The following is a 22,413-nucleotide window of genomic DNA, read 5'->3' on the forward strand; positions in this document are numbered from 1 at the left end:
GGAGGTTGTTACAAACAGAACATCCAGTTGCAGACTCTGATTGATTGTATTTATGGGGCAAGAACAGTGCTCTATCTCCAAATGCTTTTCTGTTTTGCTGGTCTTAGTCCCTCCACCCCTCCTGCCAATATAAGTGACAAGCATTGGACTCATTAGTTCTTGCATAACTTTGTAATGCTGTTGTAAGACAGCACTGTGGGAATTATCTATTCCTATCCCTGTAAATAAAGACAGTTCACCTACATAATATATCACATTTATTAAAAGACAACATAGCTCAATTACTTTATAACAACCCCGGAGACTATTATTTTAAAAGAATAGGTTCAACACTGCAGCTCCCATGTAAACGGCCCTGATTTTAATTATAGGTTTATATATTATTCAGCCAGTGGTCATCTTTATGTTGTATTGATCTCCAGGTAGGGTGTGTTCCTTGGTAAACAAAAGGAGATAAAGCTGGAACTCAAGCTGTGCAGAAGCTCGTTTGTTGTAGCTGTAGGTCTTTTGTTTAATAAACACTTCTCATTTAAAAGCCCTACGATTTAATATATCATGAGGTCACTGAAGCCAAAGGAACTCTTCGGGACAGCGAAGGGCTAGGAGGAGAATTCCTCAAATTCTTCTTGGGCAAATCACAATTGGTTCTTATATTGTCCCCACTCTTTCAGCAAAACGCAATCTCAGGTTCTGAAGAAAAGATCACGATACCTGAGCCAAAACCAAGTCATACTCTGCCCAGAGACGTCAGTGTCTGCTGGTCACCCCAAACTGTCTCAGCGCTAGGGAAGCAAGAGATAGCAAGTCGGGGCAGGGTGGGGGATAATAGGCACCTATATAAAGACAAAGCCCCGAATATCAGAACTGTCCCTATAAAATTGGGACATGTGGTCACCCTACTCAGCTCCCAGTGCACTTTACTCAGAGGACTTCAGAAATGGAAGCAACTTTGAAGCCGATCACAATGTACAGAAAAGCCAGTATTAAAAGAGGCAACAAAAAAATATCAGGGCCAAGGTAGATAGAAAGTCCTCACAAAAACTCTAAGCCAGATTCAGAGACAGAGTTGCTCAGGTTTTAAAGGCAAAAATACACCATTAGGTGAGCTTTGGGTTCGTTATTCCTGCTAGAGTAAGAACAGGCTAAACACAGCTTACATTCCCCTGCACAGTGATGAGGAGAGTTCAGAAAAACCTCTGTAGGTTAAAAACAAATAGAAGACTACCAGATGTCCCTGGGAAGGTCTGATATATACACCACCACCACTTCTCACCTCTTGCCTTCGAGTGCTTTTTTTTATTTGCTTTTTTAAGGAGCAAAATGTCCGCCTGCCCCGATTCATAGAGGCTACAGACCCAAATACAGAACCTCTCCATGGATCTTCTCCATCCCAAGGGCTCATACAGCAGCAAACAGAGGACAGGCAAACAGAGGGAATTTGCCTGGGGAGAGGAGTTCCCACAGAGTTTTTTTTTATTTTTGCCTTTCAGGCTTCTGTGAGCAGTAAATACAACATCTGAAGAGGCTCTTAGACGGAAGACAATATGGATAGTGAGCGATCAGCTGTTGTGACCTGTACAGGATGTGCCATGTTTGTACTTCTCCCAAAGGATAGACGTGACTTTGTCTGTACAAAGTGCAAGCTGGTCTCCATATTGGAAGAGAAGTTTAAAGGTCTAGAGAGCCAAGTATCAACCCTGCACTGCACCAGAGAAAATTTTCTGGATAGAAGTCAGCATTTGGTATTGCAGGCACAGCATGCTGAAGAATCTGAGAGGGCAGTGCAGAATGGGGAAGAAAATTGGCAGCATGTGACCTCCAGAAGAAGAAAGGAGAACCCATGTACCCCCAATGCATATAGAGGTAAGAAACCATTTTCAGGCTCTCTGCACAGGTACTACGGTGGAGAACAGTTTGGAAGAGTCATCATGGGGGTTCCACGACCACCACTCCCAAGAGGAGGAGATGGGTGGTGATGGTCAGGAACTCCCTCCTAAGCGGGGAGGTAAGTGGGGAAGTGGGATACCAGGAGGAAACATAAGGAGGAGGGTGCAACAGGGGTGACCTCCTGAGTCATACTGAGAAAGTAGGGCAATCAGCTAGTTATCTTAGGTGCCTGTACACAATTGTAAGAAGCCTGGGAAACAAGCAGCAAGAACTGGAAGTCCTGGCACAGTCAGTCAAGGAACTATGATGTGATTGGAAAAACAGACTTGGTGGGGTAACTCACATGACTGGAGCACGGTCATGGATGGGCATAAACTGTTCAGGAAGGACAGATGGGGCAGAAAAGATGGTAGAGCTGCACTGTATGTAATGGAACAATATGATTGCTCAGAACTCCAGTATGAAACGAGAAAAGCCTGTTGAGAGTTGGGTTAAGTTTAGAGGCGAGAGCAACAAGGGTGATGTCGTGGTGGATGTCTGTTATAGACCACCAGACCAGGAGGATGAGGTAGATGAGGCTTTCTTTGGACAACAGAAGTTTCCAGATGACAGGCCCAGGTTCTCATGGGGGACTTCAATCACCCCGACATCAGCGGGGAGAGCAATACAGCAGTGAACAGACAATTCAGGAAGTTTTTGGAGAGTGTTGGGGACAAACTTCCTGGTGCAAGTGCTGGAGGAACCAACTAGGGGTCATGCTCCTCTTGACCTGCTGCTCACAAACAGGGAAGAATTGGTAAGGGAAGTAGAAGTGGGTGGCAACCTGGGCAGCAGTGACCATGAGATGGTCGAGTTCAGGATCCTGACAAAAGGAAAAAAGGAAAGTAGCAGAATACAGATCCTGGACATCAGAAAAGCAGAATTTGACTCCCTCCGGGAATTGATGGGCAGGATCCCCTGGGAGGCTAATATGAGGAGGAAAGGCGTCCAGGAGAGCTGGCTGTATTTTAAAGAAGCGTTATTGAGGGTGCAGGAACAAGCCATCCTGATGTGCAGAAAGAATAGCAAATATGACAGATGACCAGCCTGGCTTGACAGAGAAATCTTCGGTGAGCTTAAACACAAAAAGGAAGCTCACAAGAAGTGGAAACTTGGACAGATGACTAGGGAGGAGTATAAAAATATTGCTCGAGCATACAGGGGCCAAATTAGGAAGGCCACAGCACAATTGGAGTGGCAGCTAGCAAGGCATGTGAAGGGTAACAAGAAGGGTTTTTACAGGTATGTTAGCAACAAGAAGGTGGTCAGGGAAAGTGTGGGACCCTTACTGAATGGGGGAGGCAACCTAGTGACAGATGATGCGGAAAAAGCAGAAGTACTCACTGCTTTTTTTGCCTTGGTCTTCACAGACAAGGTCAGCTCCCAGACTGCTGCACTGGGCAGCACAGTATGGGGAGGAGGTTAGCAACCCTCAGTGGTGAAAGAACAGATATTTAGAATATCTGGACATGCACAAGTCCATGGGTCAGTATCTAATGCATCTGAGGGTGCTGAGAGAGTTGGCTGATGTGATTGCAGAGCCATTGGCCATTATCTTTGAAAACTCATGGCGATTGGGGGAGGTCCCAGACGACTGGAAAAAGGCAAATATAGTGCCTATCTTTAAAAAAGGGAAGAAGTAGAATCCATGGAATTACAGACCAGTCAGGCTCACCTCATTCCCTGGAAAAATCATGGAGCAGGTCCTCAAGGAATCCATTTTTAAGCACTTGGTTCCTGAGCACTTTCCTCTCCTCCATCAACATGGATTCATCAAGGGCAAGTCATGCCTGACCAACCTGATTGCCTTCTATAATGAGATAACTGGCTCTGTGGATATGGGGAAAGTGGTGGACATGATATATCTGGACTTTAGCAAAGCTTTTGATACAGTCTCCCACAGTATTCTTGCCAGCAAGTTAAAGAAAGTATGGATTGGATGAAGGGTCTATAAAGGTGGATAGAAAGCTGGCTAGATTGTTGGGCTCAATGGGTAGCGATCAATGGCTTGATGTCTAGTTGGCAGCCAGTTATCAAGCAGAGTGCCCTAGGAGTCTGTCCGGTTTTGTTCAACATCTTTATTTATGATCGGGTTGATGGAATGGATTGCCCTATCAGCAAGTTTGCAGATGACACTAAGCTGTGTTACCTAGGGAGGTGGTGGAATCAGGGCCGCCCAGGGCGCGGGGGGGGGGGAAAGAGGGTGACAAGTGGGTCAATTTTTCCCAGGCCCTGGAGGGGACCCCACGAGAGTTTTCGGCAGCAGGTCCTTCAGTGCCACCAAACACACCCAGAGTGAAGGACCCATCACCGCTTCTTCCGTTCCGGGTCTTCGGCAGCAAGGGTCCTTCCGCTCCATGTCTTCAATGAAGTGCCCCAAAGACCTGGAGCGGAAGGACCCCTGCCGCCAAAGGCCCCAGGCCCCCTGAATCCTCTGGGTGACCCTGGGTGGAATCTCCATTCTTAGAGGTTTTTAAGGCCCAGCTTGACAAAAAGCCCTGGCTCAGATGATTTAGTAGGGGTTGGTTGCTTTGAACAGAGGGTTGAACTAGATGACCTCCTGAGGTCCCTTCCAATCCTGATATTCTATGATAGCCTCCCTCATGGCGATGCTGGTAAAAATGGAAGGATGTGTACAGTGATGGATCTCCTGCCCCGCCCACCTGTGCTTTGCTACTGCAGGCTATCATGCCGGGGTCCCTGCAGAATCAAGTTATGTGCCATGTGTGAGCACCCCTGCAATCCTGGTCCCCTTATACACAGCAAAAAAAACAAAAAAAACACAGACCAGTTCCACCGCTAAGTGAACTTTCACTGCTGCACAGGAAGGAAGAGGATTTGCTTTTTCGGAACAGTAGTCATGTATTTGGGAGACTACTGTGGTTTGAGAGAATGATTTGGCAAGAAGGACTCTCAGAAACACTCAGCGCAGGACTCTCTCTCCTTCCTTTTTAAAATGCCCCAACTGCTAGGCCTTCGAGTCAACACATGCCTGAGGGGCATTTATTTTACATGCTGATTTGCACTAAGATAGTTCAAGACTTGCTTAGCTGAGCCTTAGCAAGTCTTGGACATGAAACTGCACAGGCCTGTTGCCATCTATTTGTGGAGTCCTAAGTAAGACTTCCTAAATATCCTGAACATTTACCAGCATACCAGCTAGCTTCTCACACTTACTATGACGACCACAAGGAGTTAATCTCCGATGATATTTTATTTGCCTAGGGAAGTTTGCAAGGCTGCATTAGTACTAGAAATCCAGCTTCACTGTGGTAGGGAATTTTTTCTCCTCAGGAACTCAATGTTCAAACAAGCTCCTTGGTGAGGTAAGCACCGGCTGCCTTTTAATATAAACACAAAACTTACATTAAACGTATTAGTTGGGGGAGGAATAGAGATGAGGCTTGTGGAATCTCATGAGTCATCGTTTCTGTAGGATAAAGAGCATCCTTGTCTCAAAACATCAATTCATTTGCTTCTATTGTGTGTCGCAGATATGGGCTCTTCGAGGATGAAAGCAATTAATAAACACAGTTCAACGATTGTTCTGGAAAAAAATGAAAATGGAAAGTAGTTTTTTGGTGCCTAAATACATTTAAATATGGGAAAAATAGAACACTTAATATGGCACAATGCTTGAGGGGCAGAGAGCAGGAGGACAAATGCAGAGCATTAGCCAAGCATGATTGTATTTCCCCAAAATAACAAGCTTCTTAACTGAGAATTAAGATTCAGTACACACACCCCGCTGCCCCAGGCATACACTAGAAATCAAAAGGAGTACTTGTGGCACCTTAGAGACTAACAAATTTATTTGAGCATAAGCTTTTGTGAGCTACAGCTCACTTCATCGGATGCATAAAAGTGGCCACTATGGATGTAGAAGCCCTCTACACCAACATTCCACACAAACATGGACTACAAGCCGTCAGCAACACTATCCCAGATAATGTCACGGCACACCTGGTGGCTGAACTTTGACTTTGTCCTCACCCATAACTATTTTACATTTGGAGACAACGTATACCTTCAAATCAGTGGCACTGCTATGGGTACCCGAATGGCCCCACAGTATGCCAACATTTTTATGGCTGACTTAAAACAACGCTTCCTCAGCGCTAGTCCCCTAATACCGCTACTCTATTTGCGCTATATTGATGTCATCATCATCTGGACCCATGGGAAAAAGCCCTTGAGGAATTCCACCATGATTTCAACAATTTCCGTCCCACCATCAACCTCAGCCTGGACCAGTCCACACAAGAGATCCACTTCCTGGACACTACGGTGCTAAGAAGCGATGGTCACAAACACCACCCTATACCGGAAACCTACTGACCGCTATTCCTACCTACATGCCTCCAGCTTTCACCCAGACCACACCACACGGTCCATTGTCTACAGCCAAGCTCTACGATACAACCACATTTGCTCCAACCCCTCAGACAGGGGCAAACACCTACAAGATCTCTATCAAGCATTCTTAGAACTACAATACCCACCTGCTGAAGTGAAGAAACAGATGGACAGAGCCAGAAGAGTACCCAGAAGTCACCTACTACAGGACAGGGCCAACAAAGAAAACAGAACACCACTAGCCGTCACCTTCCGCCCCCAACTAAAACCTCTCCAACGCATCATCAAGGATCTACAACCTATCCTGAAGGATGACCCATCACTCTCACAAATCTTCGGAGACAGGCCAGTCCTTGCCTACAGACAGCCCCCCAATCTGAAGCAAATGCTCACCAGCAACTACATACCACACAACAGAACCACTAACCCAGGAACCTATCCTTGCAACAAAGCCCGTTGCCAACTCTGCCCACATATCTATTCCGGGGACACCCTCACAGGGCCTAACAACATCAGCCACACTATCAGAGGCTCGTTCACTTGCACATCCACCAATGTGATATGCCATCATGTGCCAGCAATGCCCCTCTGCCATGTACATTGGTCAAACTGGACAGTCTCTACGTAAAAGAATAAATGGACACAAATCAGATGTCAAGAATTATAACATTCATAAACCAGTCAGAGAACACTTCAATCTCTCTAGTCACGCGATTACAGACATGAAAGTTGCGATATTACAACAGAAAAACTTCAAAACCAGAGTCCAGCAAGAGACTGCTGAATTGGAATTCATTTGCAAATTGAATACAATTAATTTAGGCTTAAATAGAGACTGGGAGTGGCTAAGTCATTATGCAAGGTAACCTATTTCCCCTTGTTTTTTCCTACCCCCTTCCCCTGGTTCCTCAGACATTCTTGTTAAACCCTGGATTTGTGCTGGAAATGGCCCACCTTGATCATCATACACATTGTAAGAAGAGTGATCACTTTAGATAAGCTATTACCAGCAGGAGAGTGGTGTGGGAGGGGTGGGGGGGAGAAAACCTTTCGAAGTGATAAACACCCATTTTTTCCATGGTCTGTGTGTATAAAAACATCCTCACTGCATTTTCCACGTTTATGCATCCAATGAAGTGAGCTGTAGCTCACGAAAGCTTATGCTCAAATAAATTGGTTAGTCTCTAAGGTGCCACACGTACTCCTTTTCTTTTTGTAAAGTACTTGACAATCACTTTTGAAGGTGGAGCTGGGGGAGGAAGAGGGGAGGGGGATTGTTAAAAATGTAAATGGGCAACTTTCTGTTGCTTGCTTTAATGTCATGACTGAGACATGTGTGCTTCATTATTATGCTCTGGAAAATGCAACCTTCTAACTGCCATTGTAGGATTTGATATATTCAGCTGCACAGAAGCAGATTTTCAAGCATAGCAATTGTACTTCATCGATGACAGAAGCATAAATCTAATATAGCAACAGGATAAAACAGACACATTGCTAACAGAAATGTAACACTGCTTTCCATCGAAGCCACATATGCACTCGGTGAATTTATGTAAACAGTGACTGATTTCTTAAATTAAATTTTGAACAGCATACATATAGTTGTTAATTATAAAGGAACTGGTTTATCTGTTAGCAATTATAAAAGTTAACATGGAAGCTACCAGTGAAAAACATATGCTCTTACTGTTTCATTTTAAGCTGAAAACAAGTAGGCCCTGTCTTCATTAATTTTGCAAAGGCATAAGCTATGAAGTAATAAATATATCACTTTAAAAGTTTTCCTAGATACTGGATTCATTTCCATGTTCTTCTTTATACCAATATGTATTAAACACCGTCATGGAAATATCCTATTAAGCATTCTTAGAAGTATGAAATCCACAGAGTAAAACTCCTCATGGGAATCCAATTTAGAGATTTAACCTAAATTTAAAAAAAAAAGACTGGTTACATGGCGAACATTTGGAACATTATGCCAACCACTAGTTCTCATTTTAACCTTTTTCTAGAGAAAATGGCAGAGGAAATTGGAGAAAATTGTGGTATCAGCTACTTGCAGTCAATTCGTACTTCTAGGACAATTTGCATAATTGTCAGGATGAGTTAATCAGAACCCTCCCCCCCCCCAACCTATAACATAAGAGGGCTGTGAACCTGCCCAGGAGCTTGGACTGAGTGTGTGGAGGACTTTTGCTAAGTAAACGTGGGGTGAGGGAAGCAGAACATAGAAACTGAGATCAGACAAGAACAGAGAAGCAGAGATAAAAAGCAAGAAAGCCAAGCAGTAGCTGATGAGCACAGTGTGACCCTGGAAAAAGAGATTCTGGGCTCGTTGGTTACAGAGGTTTGGGGCTATTATCTAAGAAACTGCTTCTTTTGTTTTTGGTTTCTCCAGGAAACGGGACTTTGTATATTCCTTGTAAATGAACAAGAGTGCATCAAACATACTAGACTCCATCAATTTCCATTCCTAGCTGGAACATCCCCAGTGCCTTGAACTTTGACTAGCCATATGGGTTAAAAAGGGACAAGAATATCAACTTTGATTAGTGATCATCAGTTACTTCTGCCTTCCTTCCTAGCATTTGTTAGAGCTTCTTGATGCACCATGTCTTAGACCCTGAAAACATTTAAAGGCTACTCCTGGGTTCACAGTGAAACACGTACACAAGAGGTCCCCAAACTATGGGGCTTGCCCCACTAGGGGGGGTACAGAGGACCATTCAGGGGGACTTGGCTGGGGCCCAGGCCAAACTAAATGGGGGAAGGAGGGAAAAGCAGCACCACTCAGCTCTGCTCCCACACTCCCGGCACCTGACCGGTGCGCCGCTCCTGGCCCCAGCCTTGCGCCCAGCCCCGGGGCAGACAGGAGCAAGTGAGTGAGTGTGAGGAAGGGGGAGCACAATTCTGAAAAGTTTAGGGACCACTGGTGTACATGTTTGTCATTTTGGGATCTTAGATTGTAAGTTCTTAGGGGTAGTCATCTTGGATGTCTGCACAGCTCTAAGCACAATGGAGACACTGATTTCAATTGGGACTCTGAGCATTACCATAATTCAAGTAAAGAGTAATCAAATCAGCACTTTGTCACAGTATCTGCCTGGAAAGTCAGCTAAGACGTACTTTTTAAAAGTAAGGTTGTTACAGTAACACAATGGTAGGCATTAGTTGAACAAATGAATAAACGCATAGTATCTACAGGAGACAAACTTCAGGCACAAGCTTGAATCTCAAGAAAACAAGATCAAAACTGTTTATTACATTGGTAATCCAGTAGGCCAATGGTACTTGACAAAAATAGTATTTACTCCAGCAACGAATAAGTACAACAGAGCTTGAAGGGGGTTACACAAAGTTTAAGACAACCCACTATTAATTTTCAAGGAGAATTTGTTCCCTTGCTTAGTCACTGTTTTCATTATTGTTTTGCGGGCACATTATCGAGATAAAGGTCACAATTCTGATGCGTTGTCTTCTGTCAGAAGTACAGGTGAGTCACAGAATGAAAATAGCACTTAACCAGTTACCTTTTTATTGTTGTAAAGTTACACTTTTTAGATAGTTGCTCCATTCGGTTTCAGGCTCCCACTCAAAATAGACAAGAAATCAATTATATTAGACTGGCCTTAACCAGGCGCAGACTGACTACACTGTAGAAGATCACAGTATAGCTTGGAAACAGCATTACATCTCCTTGATTCTAGCTCAGAGCAAAAATGACCAAAAGTCATTACCACCTCATGGTAGTTCAGTGGCCACATAATTCAATATGAGGTGTCCACATGGTGGAATTTCCACAACTGGCATCTTTGCTGGTAGTCTGAGCAGAGAGGGGACAGGGATCACATATTGATTGATCAGGTATACAGCTCTCCTCCCCTTCAATTCAGGGTTGATGCACTTTGGTAGGGCAGTGCGTTTTGCCACCACATTCACAAGAGAACAGACACAGTGTAAGAGAGCTTCAGTCCCAGCACCAAAATTTATAAACAGACAGTTGCTTCTGCTAAGGGCCTCAGTCTCAAACAGGAAGAGAAATCAGTGGAGCAGGAATTGAGCTGAAGTACCTCTCTCTTCCATGCAGAATATATGGCTTTCACCACTGCCTTCCATCTTTGCTGGTCTCCCGCTGCAGTTTTAGCTTCAGTCCTGCTTCGATTGTGTGTTTCCATGTTATCCTTGGTCTACCTCATCACCTCTTGTCGAGGGGCTTTTAGTCCAATACTTGTCTTAGGTGCTCCAGGTCCTCCTTCCACGTATGTCCTACCCCACCTCCATTTTCATTCCATTATTTCCTGACTTATCAGTTTCTATTTTGTCCTCGTCCAGAATTCAATTTTTTTTTTTTGGACATCTGACAGTCAGGATTTGTCAAAGGCAGCTGTTCATGAAAACTTGGAGTTTAGATAGTAAGGTTTTAATAAGTCTCCGAGTTTCAGCACCACAGAGTAAGACCAACGTTACAATAGTGCTAAACATTCTAAGTTTAGTCTGGAGGGCAAGATTTCTTTTTCTCCCAATTGGCTTTAGAGTTACAAAGGCATATCTGGCTATCACTATTCTGGCTTCAACGTCTTAGTCTGTTCCATCTGTTGTACTTACAATGCTGCCAAGATACGTGAAATATCAAACCGCTTCTAGGTAAGTCTCAGAAAGTGTTATCGGTGTTTCTTGTTATGTGCATTTCTACTTCAATTTGAGGTATGAGATGCGTGTGTTTAGCTTGCAGGTAAGGCAGCATTCTTTCCCCCACCTTTCACGCTCAGACCCAAACTGGGACACCCTCCCATCAAAAAGCATCCCAATCAACCGCCCTGCCCTCCAGAAATGGAAGGCCTCTGCATTTCTCTACCCCCACTAGGAGGCGGCGACTGATGCTCCTGGAAACATCCCTCCTACCTCCTCTATCCCAACCAGACATCATTCTAAGGGAACAGGAAGGACCAAATCTCTAAAGGTTCATCTTTGCCCCCAACCTCAGTTCTGCTACATATAGCACCACCATAGTCCATTTCTCCTGCTTCAATTCTCTCAGAGCTTTCCCCTTGAACAGCAGAACACACCACCAGAAATTCATGGCATTAGTACAGAAAAGTCTTTACTGACCGACACAGGACTGGATTTGGACCCCAGCACTTGGCAATATTCTTTTTGTATGCACCATTCAAGTCTAATTTGGCCTTCACTAATGCTGGCTCTTGAAGTGTCAATATAGGCGAAGATGCATTCAGTAACCTAACACTGAAAATACTGATTTTATGTATGTAAACAAGTACTAGATCAGAGATAACGAGGGCTAAACAGAGTGACAATTGCTCTGTGGGATTTTAAGATGTATAGTTCAGAGGCTTGACCCACCCCTTAGAGATGCATCACTGGGGATTTTATAGGAAAAGCTACCCTGCTTGTTTCTATGTGCCCCATGCATCCAATGCTAGAGCGTACAAATGCCTGGTGAAATCATGCACAAAGATGTAAAGCTGTGAACTTTTTTGCTTCCAGATTTACACTGAAAGTTTTCAAAATATAAAATCAGAGCTGGTTTGCTGCTTTGTGCACGACTCACATGTAATACGAGATCAATGGCATTGGTACCTTGCCTGATCCTCAAAAATTGAATATATACCATAAAATGCTGTCCAGAAAGAGCTTAGAACATGTACAGAGCAGTAAAAGAGGTATATTCCAGTTCTCATTCATGCACCCACTTGTCAGTTTTTCCCACAATCACCCTTGGGCTTTTTTCCATAGGGCTCCCTATACAGGAAGCAGCCTCCCTGAACTAAACTGCACGTGTCCACATTGAAGGCTGTCAGAAAAGACCCTTTGACATACACCTTGCCTGTCTTTGGACAAAACTACTTGAGTCAGCTACATCCCTTCGGGAAGGCTCTGAAAGTACTCTACCTCAAACCAAATATAACAAGATTAATTTATTTGCAAACAGCTGCCAAGCTAGTCAAGGTAAAAGCTAGCAAAATGCCAATAACCCCAAACACTTACTGTCCAGCAGTTCACCAAGTGAGAAGTATATAATTTTCCTCTCCATTTTCTAGTTAATGGAGCGCACGCACACACCCCCCACCGAATTTCAGATAGAAAAACCTGCCATCCAGTCAGTCACTCTGCTAGTGCAGTATGACAAACTGGAGACTGTTTACTAACAATCTTGTACTATGTGGATGGGGTAATATCTTTTACTGGACCAACTTGTGTTGGTGAGATAGACAAGCTTTCAAGCTTAGAGTTCTTCAAATATTACCTCACCATCTTGTATTTCTACTATCCTGAGACCAACACTGCTATAGCACTGCATACAAGCTTGTATTATGTCCATTTAAGTGGTTTTTAGCAGTTTCAAGTAAAATGAAAGTTACCCACCCCACAAACATTTTACACTTTTTTCCCCCCAACTTCAGCATACACAGACTGTGCTGCCCACATATTAACAGCTTATTTACATCAGCCAGCATTAGGGGATGACAGACAAGAGGGAAAGAACAAGTCTAAGAACAATGACAACTGATAAACCCAAATATTGACATCTTCCTGCGTAGATTTCACGCCACTCTTTTAGCAATTCTCGGTCTAAACTAAATGAAGTGTTCTGAACCCCAATTAAGCTTGCTTATTCCAATTTCTGAGTGTCTCTCATACACCTCTGCAGTCATTTTAAAAAGGAAGGATCAGATGAAAATTTAGCCTGTGCAGGACACACAAAAGAAAGGAAAGTCGACTTATCCAAGTAATACTACAGAATAATTTTGGAAAGTTCCTGGGTTTTTGACTCCATAATTCCCAACTGTCTCAATGAGCCACATAGCTAGAGACCTGGGGAATATTTTGAAAATTTAGAGATACAACTGGTCTTAAATATCTATTCATGCTATCTAATCAGCTCTAGTTCGACCGTCCTGTGTAAAACTGTAAATTGTGTTGTTCATCAGCAATTGTTCAAACCCCTGTTTAAGTACTGAAAACCATTAATATAAAAAATTAAGGCAAACTTCTAAATGCCAATTAAAAATATTCCCTTGTTGCACGATTTAGTTTTACACAAATAATCAGGAAACAAGGAAAGGGAAAGCGCTAATCCTACAATTCAGGATAATTTCAAAGCCTACAGAGCATTATTTAAACAAGAAAAGGGTCTATGGCTATTATACACTGACAATTTGTGTCACGATAACCAATTAGCTTGGATGTTACTCTGACATGAGCATTGGACTCTGTAATACAAACTCAGCCTACCATGATTTAAAATATAACTTCATGTTGCTGAAGCACAAGAAGGCTCCCAGTAGGGTATCTAGTGCAGTATATATTTTCTAAGAACATAAGAATGGCCTTACTGGGTCAGACCAAAAGTCCATCTAGCCTGGTATTTGGTCTTCCAACACTGGCCAATACCAGTTGCTTCAGAGGAAATGAACAGAACAGGTAATCATCAAGTGATCCATCCCGTCACCAATTCCCAGCTTCTAGCAAACAGAGGTGAGAGACACCATCCCTGTCCATCCTGACTAACAGTCATTGACGGACCTGCCTGCCATGAACTTAGCTAGTTCTTTTTTGAACCCTGTTGTAGCCAAACAGGTCCAGGTTCCTAACTGGTTAGCATAATTCTTGTACACACAATGCACAAACTAGTATCCATCCACAGAATAAGCTCTTATTGGTGTATCGCTGCGTCTCCGTTTGTTCCAAGTGCACTGATCTTTAAAACCAAAGCGAGGCATAGCATCCTAAGACTGTAAGCTGTTCGGGACACAGACCATTGTTTTGTTCTGCATTTGTACAATGCCTAGCGGAGTGTGATCCCAGGTTCCTAACCACCAGTGAAATATAAACAGCTAAAAGGATTTCTAAAGGTCTGGCCATGCAGAGCAGAATGGGGCAAGTTGGGCGAGGATCCTATTTGAAAGCAGCAGCCTATACATTTTTAACATGCTTTTGGCCTTGTACACATTAGCCAAAGTAGGCCATGAAATCAGTTTAAACAGACCAATTCTTACAGTGAGTTTAACACAGCGCTCATTAAGTCTGTTTGAACCCCACTCTGGATGTGGGCTATATTCTTTAAGCTCTTCTGTAACTTCTCAGGTTCTACACCTCTTATTTTCCTTCTTTCAATATTGCTCTTTTCAGTGTCACATGCCTAGATGGGGTGTTCAGCTTCTTTGCTTTGCTCTGCTCAGTTGTTTCCACTGTCCCCATACTCAAAACTCTGGTCTTACTTTCCTTAAGGAGGCCTTTTAAAAACCAAGATGTTCTGCTTATGAGGAAGTAAAAGTCTTATCAACGGACTCCTCACATTTTCACTATGAATAGCTGAAACATATTTAAGCTACGGTCCTCTGGAACTTTTCAGCACCTCTACTTTTTTGTGACTAGCCAAGTATGGTAAGCAATTATAATTCCACGGAAATGTAATTTTAGGGTCTAGTGACCCCTGACAGTACAAACACTTGGATATAACATTGTACACAGAATCAATGAAGCACAGCAGAGCCCTTGTTTTCAGACTGTTATAAATGGAGTAAAGTTAATTCTGTGTGTTGCTGTACCTAATCTGTTCATTATAAATCATATTACATGAGCAGCATTAGCAGGACGATGATTGAGAAATAATTCAGCTAAAGTATTCACATTTACTAAGCCTCGGTACTGGAACTCAGTGAATGATAATTCTTTATTAAAGGGCTCTTATATAACATGGGGGTACATGTAGTGGGGAATGGGGATCTCTCAGAATGGCATCTTACAAAATAAATCTGCATTTCAAATAACTACAGTATCCTTCTCTAGTGTGCCAGCAACACTGGACTTGCAGACTGGAAAAGTTAATGTTTCAGACATGAGATTTAAAAATTGATTTGTGGCTAATCTGAAGCTAACATGCAGTATGCTTCACTTTTAGGGCTTGCTCCTGAACATTAGTACATAGGGGTGGGTGGGTCACAGTCTATCTTAATATACTTCTGTATCTATTGTGCACATAAGCCCAAATAGTTGATCTACCATATTCGTGGTCTGCAGACCACAAGTGTGGGTACGAACAATCCAATTCCCACATCAACCAATAATCCCTTTGAAACTGTAGGAACATGATACAAGTGAAACAGGAAAAGCAAAGTCACAAAGCGCCTTTAAAAAAAAGTGTATAGGAAAGGCTATGCATTACCGTAATCTTAGGAAAAATGTTGCTCCACACAGAAAATATAGTTAATACAAAAGCAGAATGAAACTCAGGATAATGATCTGTTAGACATATTTCATCCTGATGTGACTTTAGGTAAAGCCCCTTTCCTTCCAAGAGGACAGAAAATTAGAACAAATTCATTTCTTTCATGATTCAACAAAATAAGCGAAGTGGATATCTGTCATGGAAGAGGTAGCGATGATAAAACATGGTCACCATTATGTTTTATTTAATAGTGGACAAAAGTTTTAAGAGTATTGCTTTAGCTGGCTTTCTCCCCTTAAATCTCACTTGTTCCTCCAGCACATCTCCCAAACACACTCTTCAATGTATTTTGTCCACGATTGCACCATAAGAAATATCCAACACATTCAAGTAGCAGTGGGAGGTGGCTGAAAGCGAGACTTGTTTAGGAGCAACTGCAATTTAGTATGGTCATTGGAAAGAAAACAATAGGCAGTTCTCCTTTGCAACAAAGCTTCAAGGTAGTAAGAGTGGAAGGATGAGCAGGTCAGGATTACCGAAATCTTCTAGAGATATTGAAAATGTCAGTGGGGAGAAAAGTCAGTAAAAAAAAAAAATGCAACAAGCCAAAATTTAAAAATGACAAAACTAAAAATTGTTCACTATGAAACAGAAGACACCAACTGAATTTTCTGACCACCTTGCTCAGCTGCTATGACATTACTCCCAAACATGCCTTTGTAGGAGATTTATTGCATTTCTTGGGAGGTTACTTTCATCTATTTGGTCTTAAGCCTTAAGTACACCACCCCAGCTGCAGCAGAATCCCTCAAATGCATTTGCCATAGCTTATTGAAGCAGTAAGACACCATATTACATGGTTCCTTGTAGTTTATGAAATAACTTTTCCTGGAAATGAATGGTAAGAGTCAGAAAACATTTTGATACAAGCTAATGATTTTCAGGGAGCTTGAGATGTGTCTGATAGTGACATTTTAAGAGTGCATCCTCTATTCTGTTCTGATAGCTCACAGTTCCCATAAAACATTAACAAGCCACTCTCCAATATGCAAGATCTTTAGCTCTCAAGAGCTGCCTTTTAGGGTTATGTACGAAACGTTCTCTTCCTATTCTTCCACTAAAAATGTAAACTGTACACTCATGCTACTATGGCTGAGGAGCACAAAGTGCTGCTCAATTTGATTCCATGTTTCTAAAACTGAGCATCCACCCAGAGCAAGTGGGAACCAAATCTACTCTGTTTTAGTCCTACTAGAACGTTACTCAGCCTTTTAAACCAGTAACTTAACATGAGCAATACATAATTTCGCTTCATAACTGACCGATGTGTCTCTCAATTTCTCTGTGTCTTGTTAGCAGGTCAGAACTGTAAAAAACAACCCCAAACTTGTTGTACACATACAAAATACACATTCCTTCTAGTCACTCCACTCCAATTTCAGGTAAAGGCTTCTCCAAGTTTGCCAAGCTGAGGTTGATTTAAATTATAAATGGTCACCCTTCGACACATTACTAGTATTCAGCTGAGATGAGCACGAATCTTTGACTATTCACACACAGGCATTCAGAGCCCAGAGGCATTAACTTCTATTTTGCACAAGAATGTTTTTCACTCCATCCACAAATATCCAGTCTCCAGTCTGTGGATATCAGATGGTGATGCTTGCTTTAGTCCTGTTTGCCTTCACGCCACTGGCGAGACCCTTCGTTCCAAGCTACATAGACAAAGAGAGCAAGTACCACATGAACAGTAACTACAGCGACGATGGCAGCATAAAAATAGCTGTCTCTGTTGGACATTCCCAAGGTACCTGAGAAGACAGACAAAAAGAGCACACTAATTTAAAGGAATTCTGAGTGTTTCTATTAAGGCAGAACAATAACTTGCAATTGTTTAAAGAGGCTCAATTTATTACATATTTATTATATCAAGGGTAGGATAGACAAAGAGCAATAGGTCAGAATTTACAGTTATTAATGAGACTTGGCTAGTATGTTACAATTGGGATGCAAGATAACGAAACTGCTTTTTACCTGTTTCCTTTGAGGTACCAGTTAACTTTTGGAAATACAGGATTTTAGATCTTTAAATATTCTACACATTCTTCTGCCATCCTCCAACATCAGACCTCAACATCCCTGTCAACTGAGTATTGTTTTCTTTTTATCGATGGGGAAAACTGAGGAGCAGAGGTTAAGATATTTGCCTATGGTCAGACAGAGTCAATGGTACAGCCATGATTAGAACTTAGGATTCCTGACTTCTATGCTCAGGCCACTAGACAAACCATGCTTCCTCATCAGAAGTACTGTGTGTATTAGATAAGTGGGAAACTATATGAATGGTTCCCATATAATACAAGATTTAAGATATCAGAGCTATTTCCAATACATCATTCTTTCCAGCCCAATACAAAGTGTCATTGTTGGTAGAGTTTGTTGTAACCGAAAAGAATGTCTTCAGAAAAGTCAACATATCAAGAAAATAGGAAACTAAACAGTTTTTGCTGAATCTTTTATTCCATTTCTATTCACAACCACAATGATTGAAGGAAACAATGTGTTTTTTGGGAGGCCTTTAAACAGTCACATATTCCTCAGCTGCTCTTGTCTTAAGAGGGAAGTTCTATTTGTGTCTTCAGAAAGACAGTTATGCAGCATCAGAAAGTTCTGCTGGTTTGTTCATTTTTTCTGTTGCAGAATCAGAGACAGGCTTTGGTTGGTTTTCAGCAATTTAACGGAGCCCTGGCTCCACAGCAAGTTTCATCCTCAACCTTCAGGAAGGTGGAGAGAATGAAATTCTTCAAGCAACAGAATTCAAAATCTGAAGCTCTTAGGGTTTGAATGAAATGTTTATATTTATAAACATACTCAGCAATTTTTTTTTTTAAAAAATCAAAGACATGGAGCTAGAGAAGGACAGAATTATACCATTCTGAATGTCACCTGATGGCTTATGCTGTTACAAGAAAAGCTTCACAGAACAATTTCCATGCGCATCACCACTGCAGCCTTTCAAGTATTCTCTACACAGCTGAAACTCAGATTTTACACTCTGCATAAGCCACTGAAATAAATTTGTTCTCGTTTGCACCCAAAACCTTGAATATCACAACCTTTAACATTTCCAGCCTCATATTCCAAGAGGGTTCTCTGTCTAATCGAATGCATTCAGTTTGTGAGAAGAAAGGGTACTAGAGAAAGAAAGGACAAAAAACTAGGATTTTAGGTCTGAGGCTTTGTCTCTTAAAAACGTTCTGTTTAGCAGGAACAGAATTACCTTCAAATACATAAGCCTTTGAAGAGAAGTACAGCCCAATAGGTAATAAGATCATCAGAGCTGTGAAGAACAGAAGAGTTCTTAGAGTTGATGTTAAGGAGCCCTCATTTCTGAAATGAACAAGAACAGCTGTAACAATACAGAAAGTCACATAACACATCTAACATAATGCATCAGATTTCCTTCAAGGGGAGAAATACAAATTGTTGGTTTTAAAGGACTTTCTTTGCATTTGCTGTTTGGAAGATACCAGAAATTAAGCTTTGTACTCAAAACTGGTATTTGAACATCTTTTTGTTCAGAATTATTTCAGGGTCAAATTCTGCCATTAAACAGTTATAACAAGAAATAAAGTTATTTTAGTATATTTTAAAAAAATAATGCCTGCTAAAGCATCAAAGGGACCTTTATCAACTTAAAAAAAAAATCATTCTTATCAATGCTTTTTTACTTGAAGCATTAGACAAATCAGTTCATGTTGCTGACTATGTATCATTCCCCCCTTTTATAGAAGGGGGGTCTCTCCCACAAGTAGAGATGAGAAAAAAAGTTTGTAAGACTGAAAAATATGATTAGGACCATAAAATTGACAAGGAGATTTATAGGCAGGTATAGTACCTAAGAACAACTTTCAACACTTAATTGTCTAGAACTCAAGTTCTCTTTTATTATCCCAATATCACTGCCATTCAACACTATTTTTTTAAGTTTCCATTAATTTAAATTCCATTCAGAAAACAGGAGGGAGCAAAAGAGTATCAATTTATTTTAGCTGCAACAAATTAAAGTTAGAATATAAAGCTAATATTATAGCTAAACCTCTTTGACTGGGCACCTGAATTATAGGCCAATATCAGAACATCTCTAGGAACAAAAAGTTTGGTTGCTACTATAAAGTTAACAGAGCTTTCAAAAAACAATAGTAGCAGGGTTAAGTACAATTTGGTCAGTAAAAACAAGGAAAAGAATTCCCTTAATCAACTGCATTTGGTGTGTCAGGACAAGGTGTGTCTCTCTATATACACCAGCTACAACTTGTTTTTGCATTTGCTTTTGCTAGCTCTTACTTAGTTTGGTGTAAGTATTTACTCCAAAATAAAATGATCTAACCAGCCAAGCAATCTGTGGCCTACTTCCAAAACCTACAAGAGTCAATGTCAGTGTGTCCTCAGAGGGGAGCCCTTCATTTTGAAACATGAAGGTCCGTCAAAAGCAAGTTAAGCCAGGGATTCTTAATACTACTACTTAGCCCCTGCCCAGAACTTTTCACATGTAAACTTCCATAGATCTATCAAAAGATCTCTTTCCATATGGAAAAATTAATGGCTAGCCTACATTTAAAAGCTGCACCAGTATAAATACATTGGTTAGGATGGGTTGTTTTTTTGTTTTGCCGACATAATCATACCAGTAAAAGCCCTAGCGTAGATGCAATTAGACTGGTTATAAAGGTGCCTTACACTAGTAGAGCTTATTCCGATTTGATAAGCTAAATTAGTATAAATGCATCCAAACAAGGGGGATTCTCCCTGCTTTAACTACCCCAGTATATTGAAAGTAGCCAAATATTGTAGTGTAGAGAAGCCTCGAGAAGAGCTCAAGGAGCCTGCCCCAGGTCAGAGAGCAGCCACCGGACCCACCTGCGTGCAGTGTAGCGCAGCCGGGCTCCCTGGGCTGGAATGCGGTCAGGACCCTCGCTGCGCGTCCCGTGGAAGGGCGGGAAGGTCGGACCTCCCCAGCACTCACCCTTCACACGCCCCAGCTTTCCGCGCAACGCTGCGACCCCTGCCCCACGGGAAGCTCCTGGTGCCTCTTACTCAGCTCCCGCCCCTGCCCCGGCTCACGCAGCAACTCGGAGCTCCAGGTTTCTCCTCCCTCCCTTCCAGCGCCCCAGCCTGGGCATGGACCGGGCGCGGTCAGGCGACCCCAGCGGGGCCGGGCAGGCCCGACGGCGAGGCCCGGTGACACCCCGGGACCCAGGGCAGGGGGCTCCAACGCCGCCGGCAGCCGCTGGGCCAGAGGCGAGCCCGGCTCGGGCCTGCAGCTGCCCGGCCCGAGACTCGCCCAGACCGGGGGCTTCCCCTCCCCCCGCTCCGTACTCACTGCCCCAGCTCCGGGGGCGCCGCCTTATCGTAGCGCTCCATCGCAGCGACCCGCCGCCGCCGCCGCCGCCTTCCTCCGCTCGCTCTACTTCCGGTCAGCTGACCCCCGCCCCGCGCGTGTATCATGTGACCCGTCGGGGGCTGGTTCTCAGGCTCGCACCGCCCACTGGGGGCGGGAGGGGGTGGGGACGTTCCAAGGGCTGCTCGGGCCACGCCCCCCCACAGGGGAGCGGCTGCGGGCGGGGCCGCGCTGCGTGGTCTGCGCTCCCCGGCCCCGGCTGCAGCCCCCCGCGGGGTGCGTAGCTCCCCCCGAGCGCTGCCACAGCACCCCGCCTAATACAGCACCCGGAAACCTCCCTGTCCCCCACTTTACCAATAGGGAAACTGAGGCTCGGGGCGGTCAGCGGCGCTGCTGGGGCCCGACTGAGGCAAGAAGGCGTGAGGACCGCTAGGTCCTGTGCCTTAGCCCCAAGAGCAACGTGACAGCCTCTGTCAAGCTGTACCCATCCTGTGATCGAGCCCTCCGTAAGCGGGGGAATCCTCCCGCTATTGTGGGGAACTTTCCTGGCTTCTGCACTACCCCGGTGAAGTGGGCCAGCGAAAGGATCTGAGTCCTCGCTCCCACTTCCTTTATCCAGTGGCCTCCCTGCCCTTGAGGACTCCCCTTCCACGCTCCTGTCTGGCAGAGTCCTCGTAACCCCAACAAGGCTGGGCCCAGGATTCCTGGGGGGCTCGACCCCCAACCCTGCTGCGGTCACCTAGGACAGGGGCTAGGGTGTCCCCACTCCGGGGTACTCCCTCTGCACTGGGCACTTCTCTGACCCACTGACCATTACATACAAGTTAAAGCAAAGTTATTTAATCAACAATTAATTTGAAGAAGAATAAGGAATAATGGGAAAGGTTAAAGGAAACACATCACCCCGCTCTGTGGCAGGGAACATCACAAACAGTGTCTCTGGAATGTCAGGGCAGTTCACAGTCTGCTCCTTGTAAGCCCCAGGCCTCCTCCGGCCCTGACTGTGCTGCAGGGATGCTGTGGGTCGGACACTTGCTCCGGTGGTGGCCACATGCTCTCAGGCTCTAAGTGGTAGGACCCTTCTTCCCAGTGTCGCCCCCGCCCTGTCGGGGTTACGATCCACGCCTGGCCTGCGGAGCCTCTTGGCTGAGGCGTCTCCCTGTGCTGGCCCTGCTGCCCAGGGTCCCCCTCGGTCTCCCCAGCTGCTCACCGCACCCAGCTCCGGACTGCTCCAGCCCCAGCTCCACCGCTCGGTCTCTGCACTGCTGCTGCTGCTCTGCCTCCAGCTCCCTGGGCTGCTTTTCTGGTTGCTACAGCTCTGGTTCTCTGGTGGCCCCTCTGGTTGCTGCAGCTCTGGTTCTCTGGTGGCCCCTCTGGTTGCTGCAGCTCTGCTCCCAGGACAGGTCTGCTCTGCAGGCTGCTTCTGTGACTCTGCTCCCAGCACTGACCTGCTTCCTGGGCTGCTTTTCTGGTCCCTCTGGATATGGCATGGCTCTGCTCCCAGGACAGGGTGTGCTCTCTCTGGGCTGCTTTTCTA

At 43.9% G+C, this 22,413-nt stretch overlaps 1 protein-coding gene across 1 annotated transcript; it reads right to left on the bottom strand.

Annotated features, from left to right (window-relative positions):
• Positions 1 to 14,961: 14,961 nt before the first annotated feature.
• On the bottom strand, positions 14,962 to 20,985 carry VMA21 (vacuolar ATPase assembly factor VMA21). Its single transcript, XM_084638854.1, has 3 exons — positions 20,859 to 20,985; positions 18,756 to 18,865; positions 14,962 to 17,286 (listed from the first exon to the last, which is right to left on the bottom strand). The coding sequence occupies exons 1-3, from the start codon at positions 20,981 to 20,983 to the stop codon at positions 17,144 to 17,146; spliced, it is 378 nt and encodes a 125-aa protein (XP_084494980.1). The 5' UTR covers positions 20,984 to 20,985; the 3' UTR covers positions 14,962 to 17,143.
• Positions 20,986 to 22,413: the final 1,428 nt, after the last annotated feature.

The sequence above is a fragment of the Lepidochelys olivacea genome, assembly GCF_965140295.1.
Source record: "Lepidochelys olivacea isolate rLepOli2 genome assembly, chromosome: 9".
NCBI lineage: Eukaryota > Metazoa > Chordata > Testudines > Cheloniidae > Lepidochelys > Lepidochelys olivacea.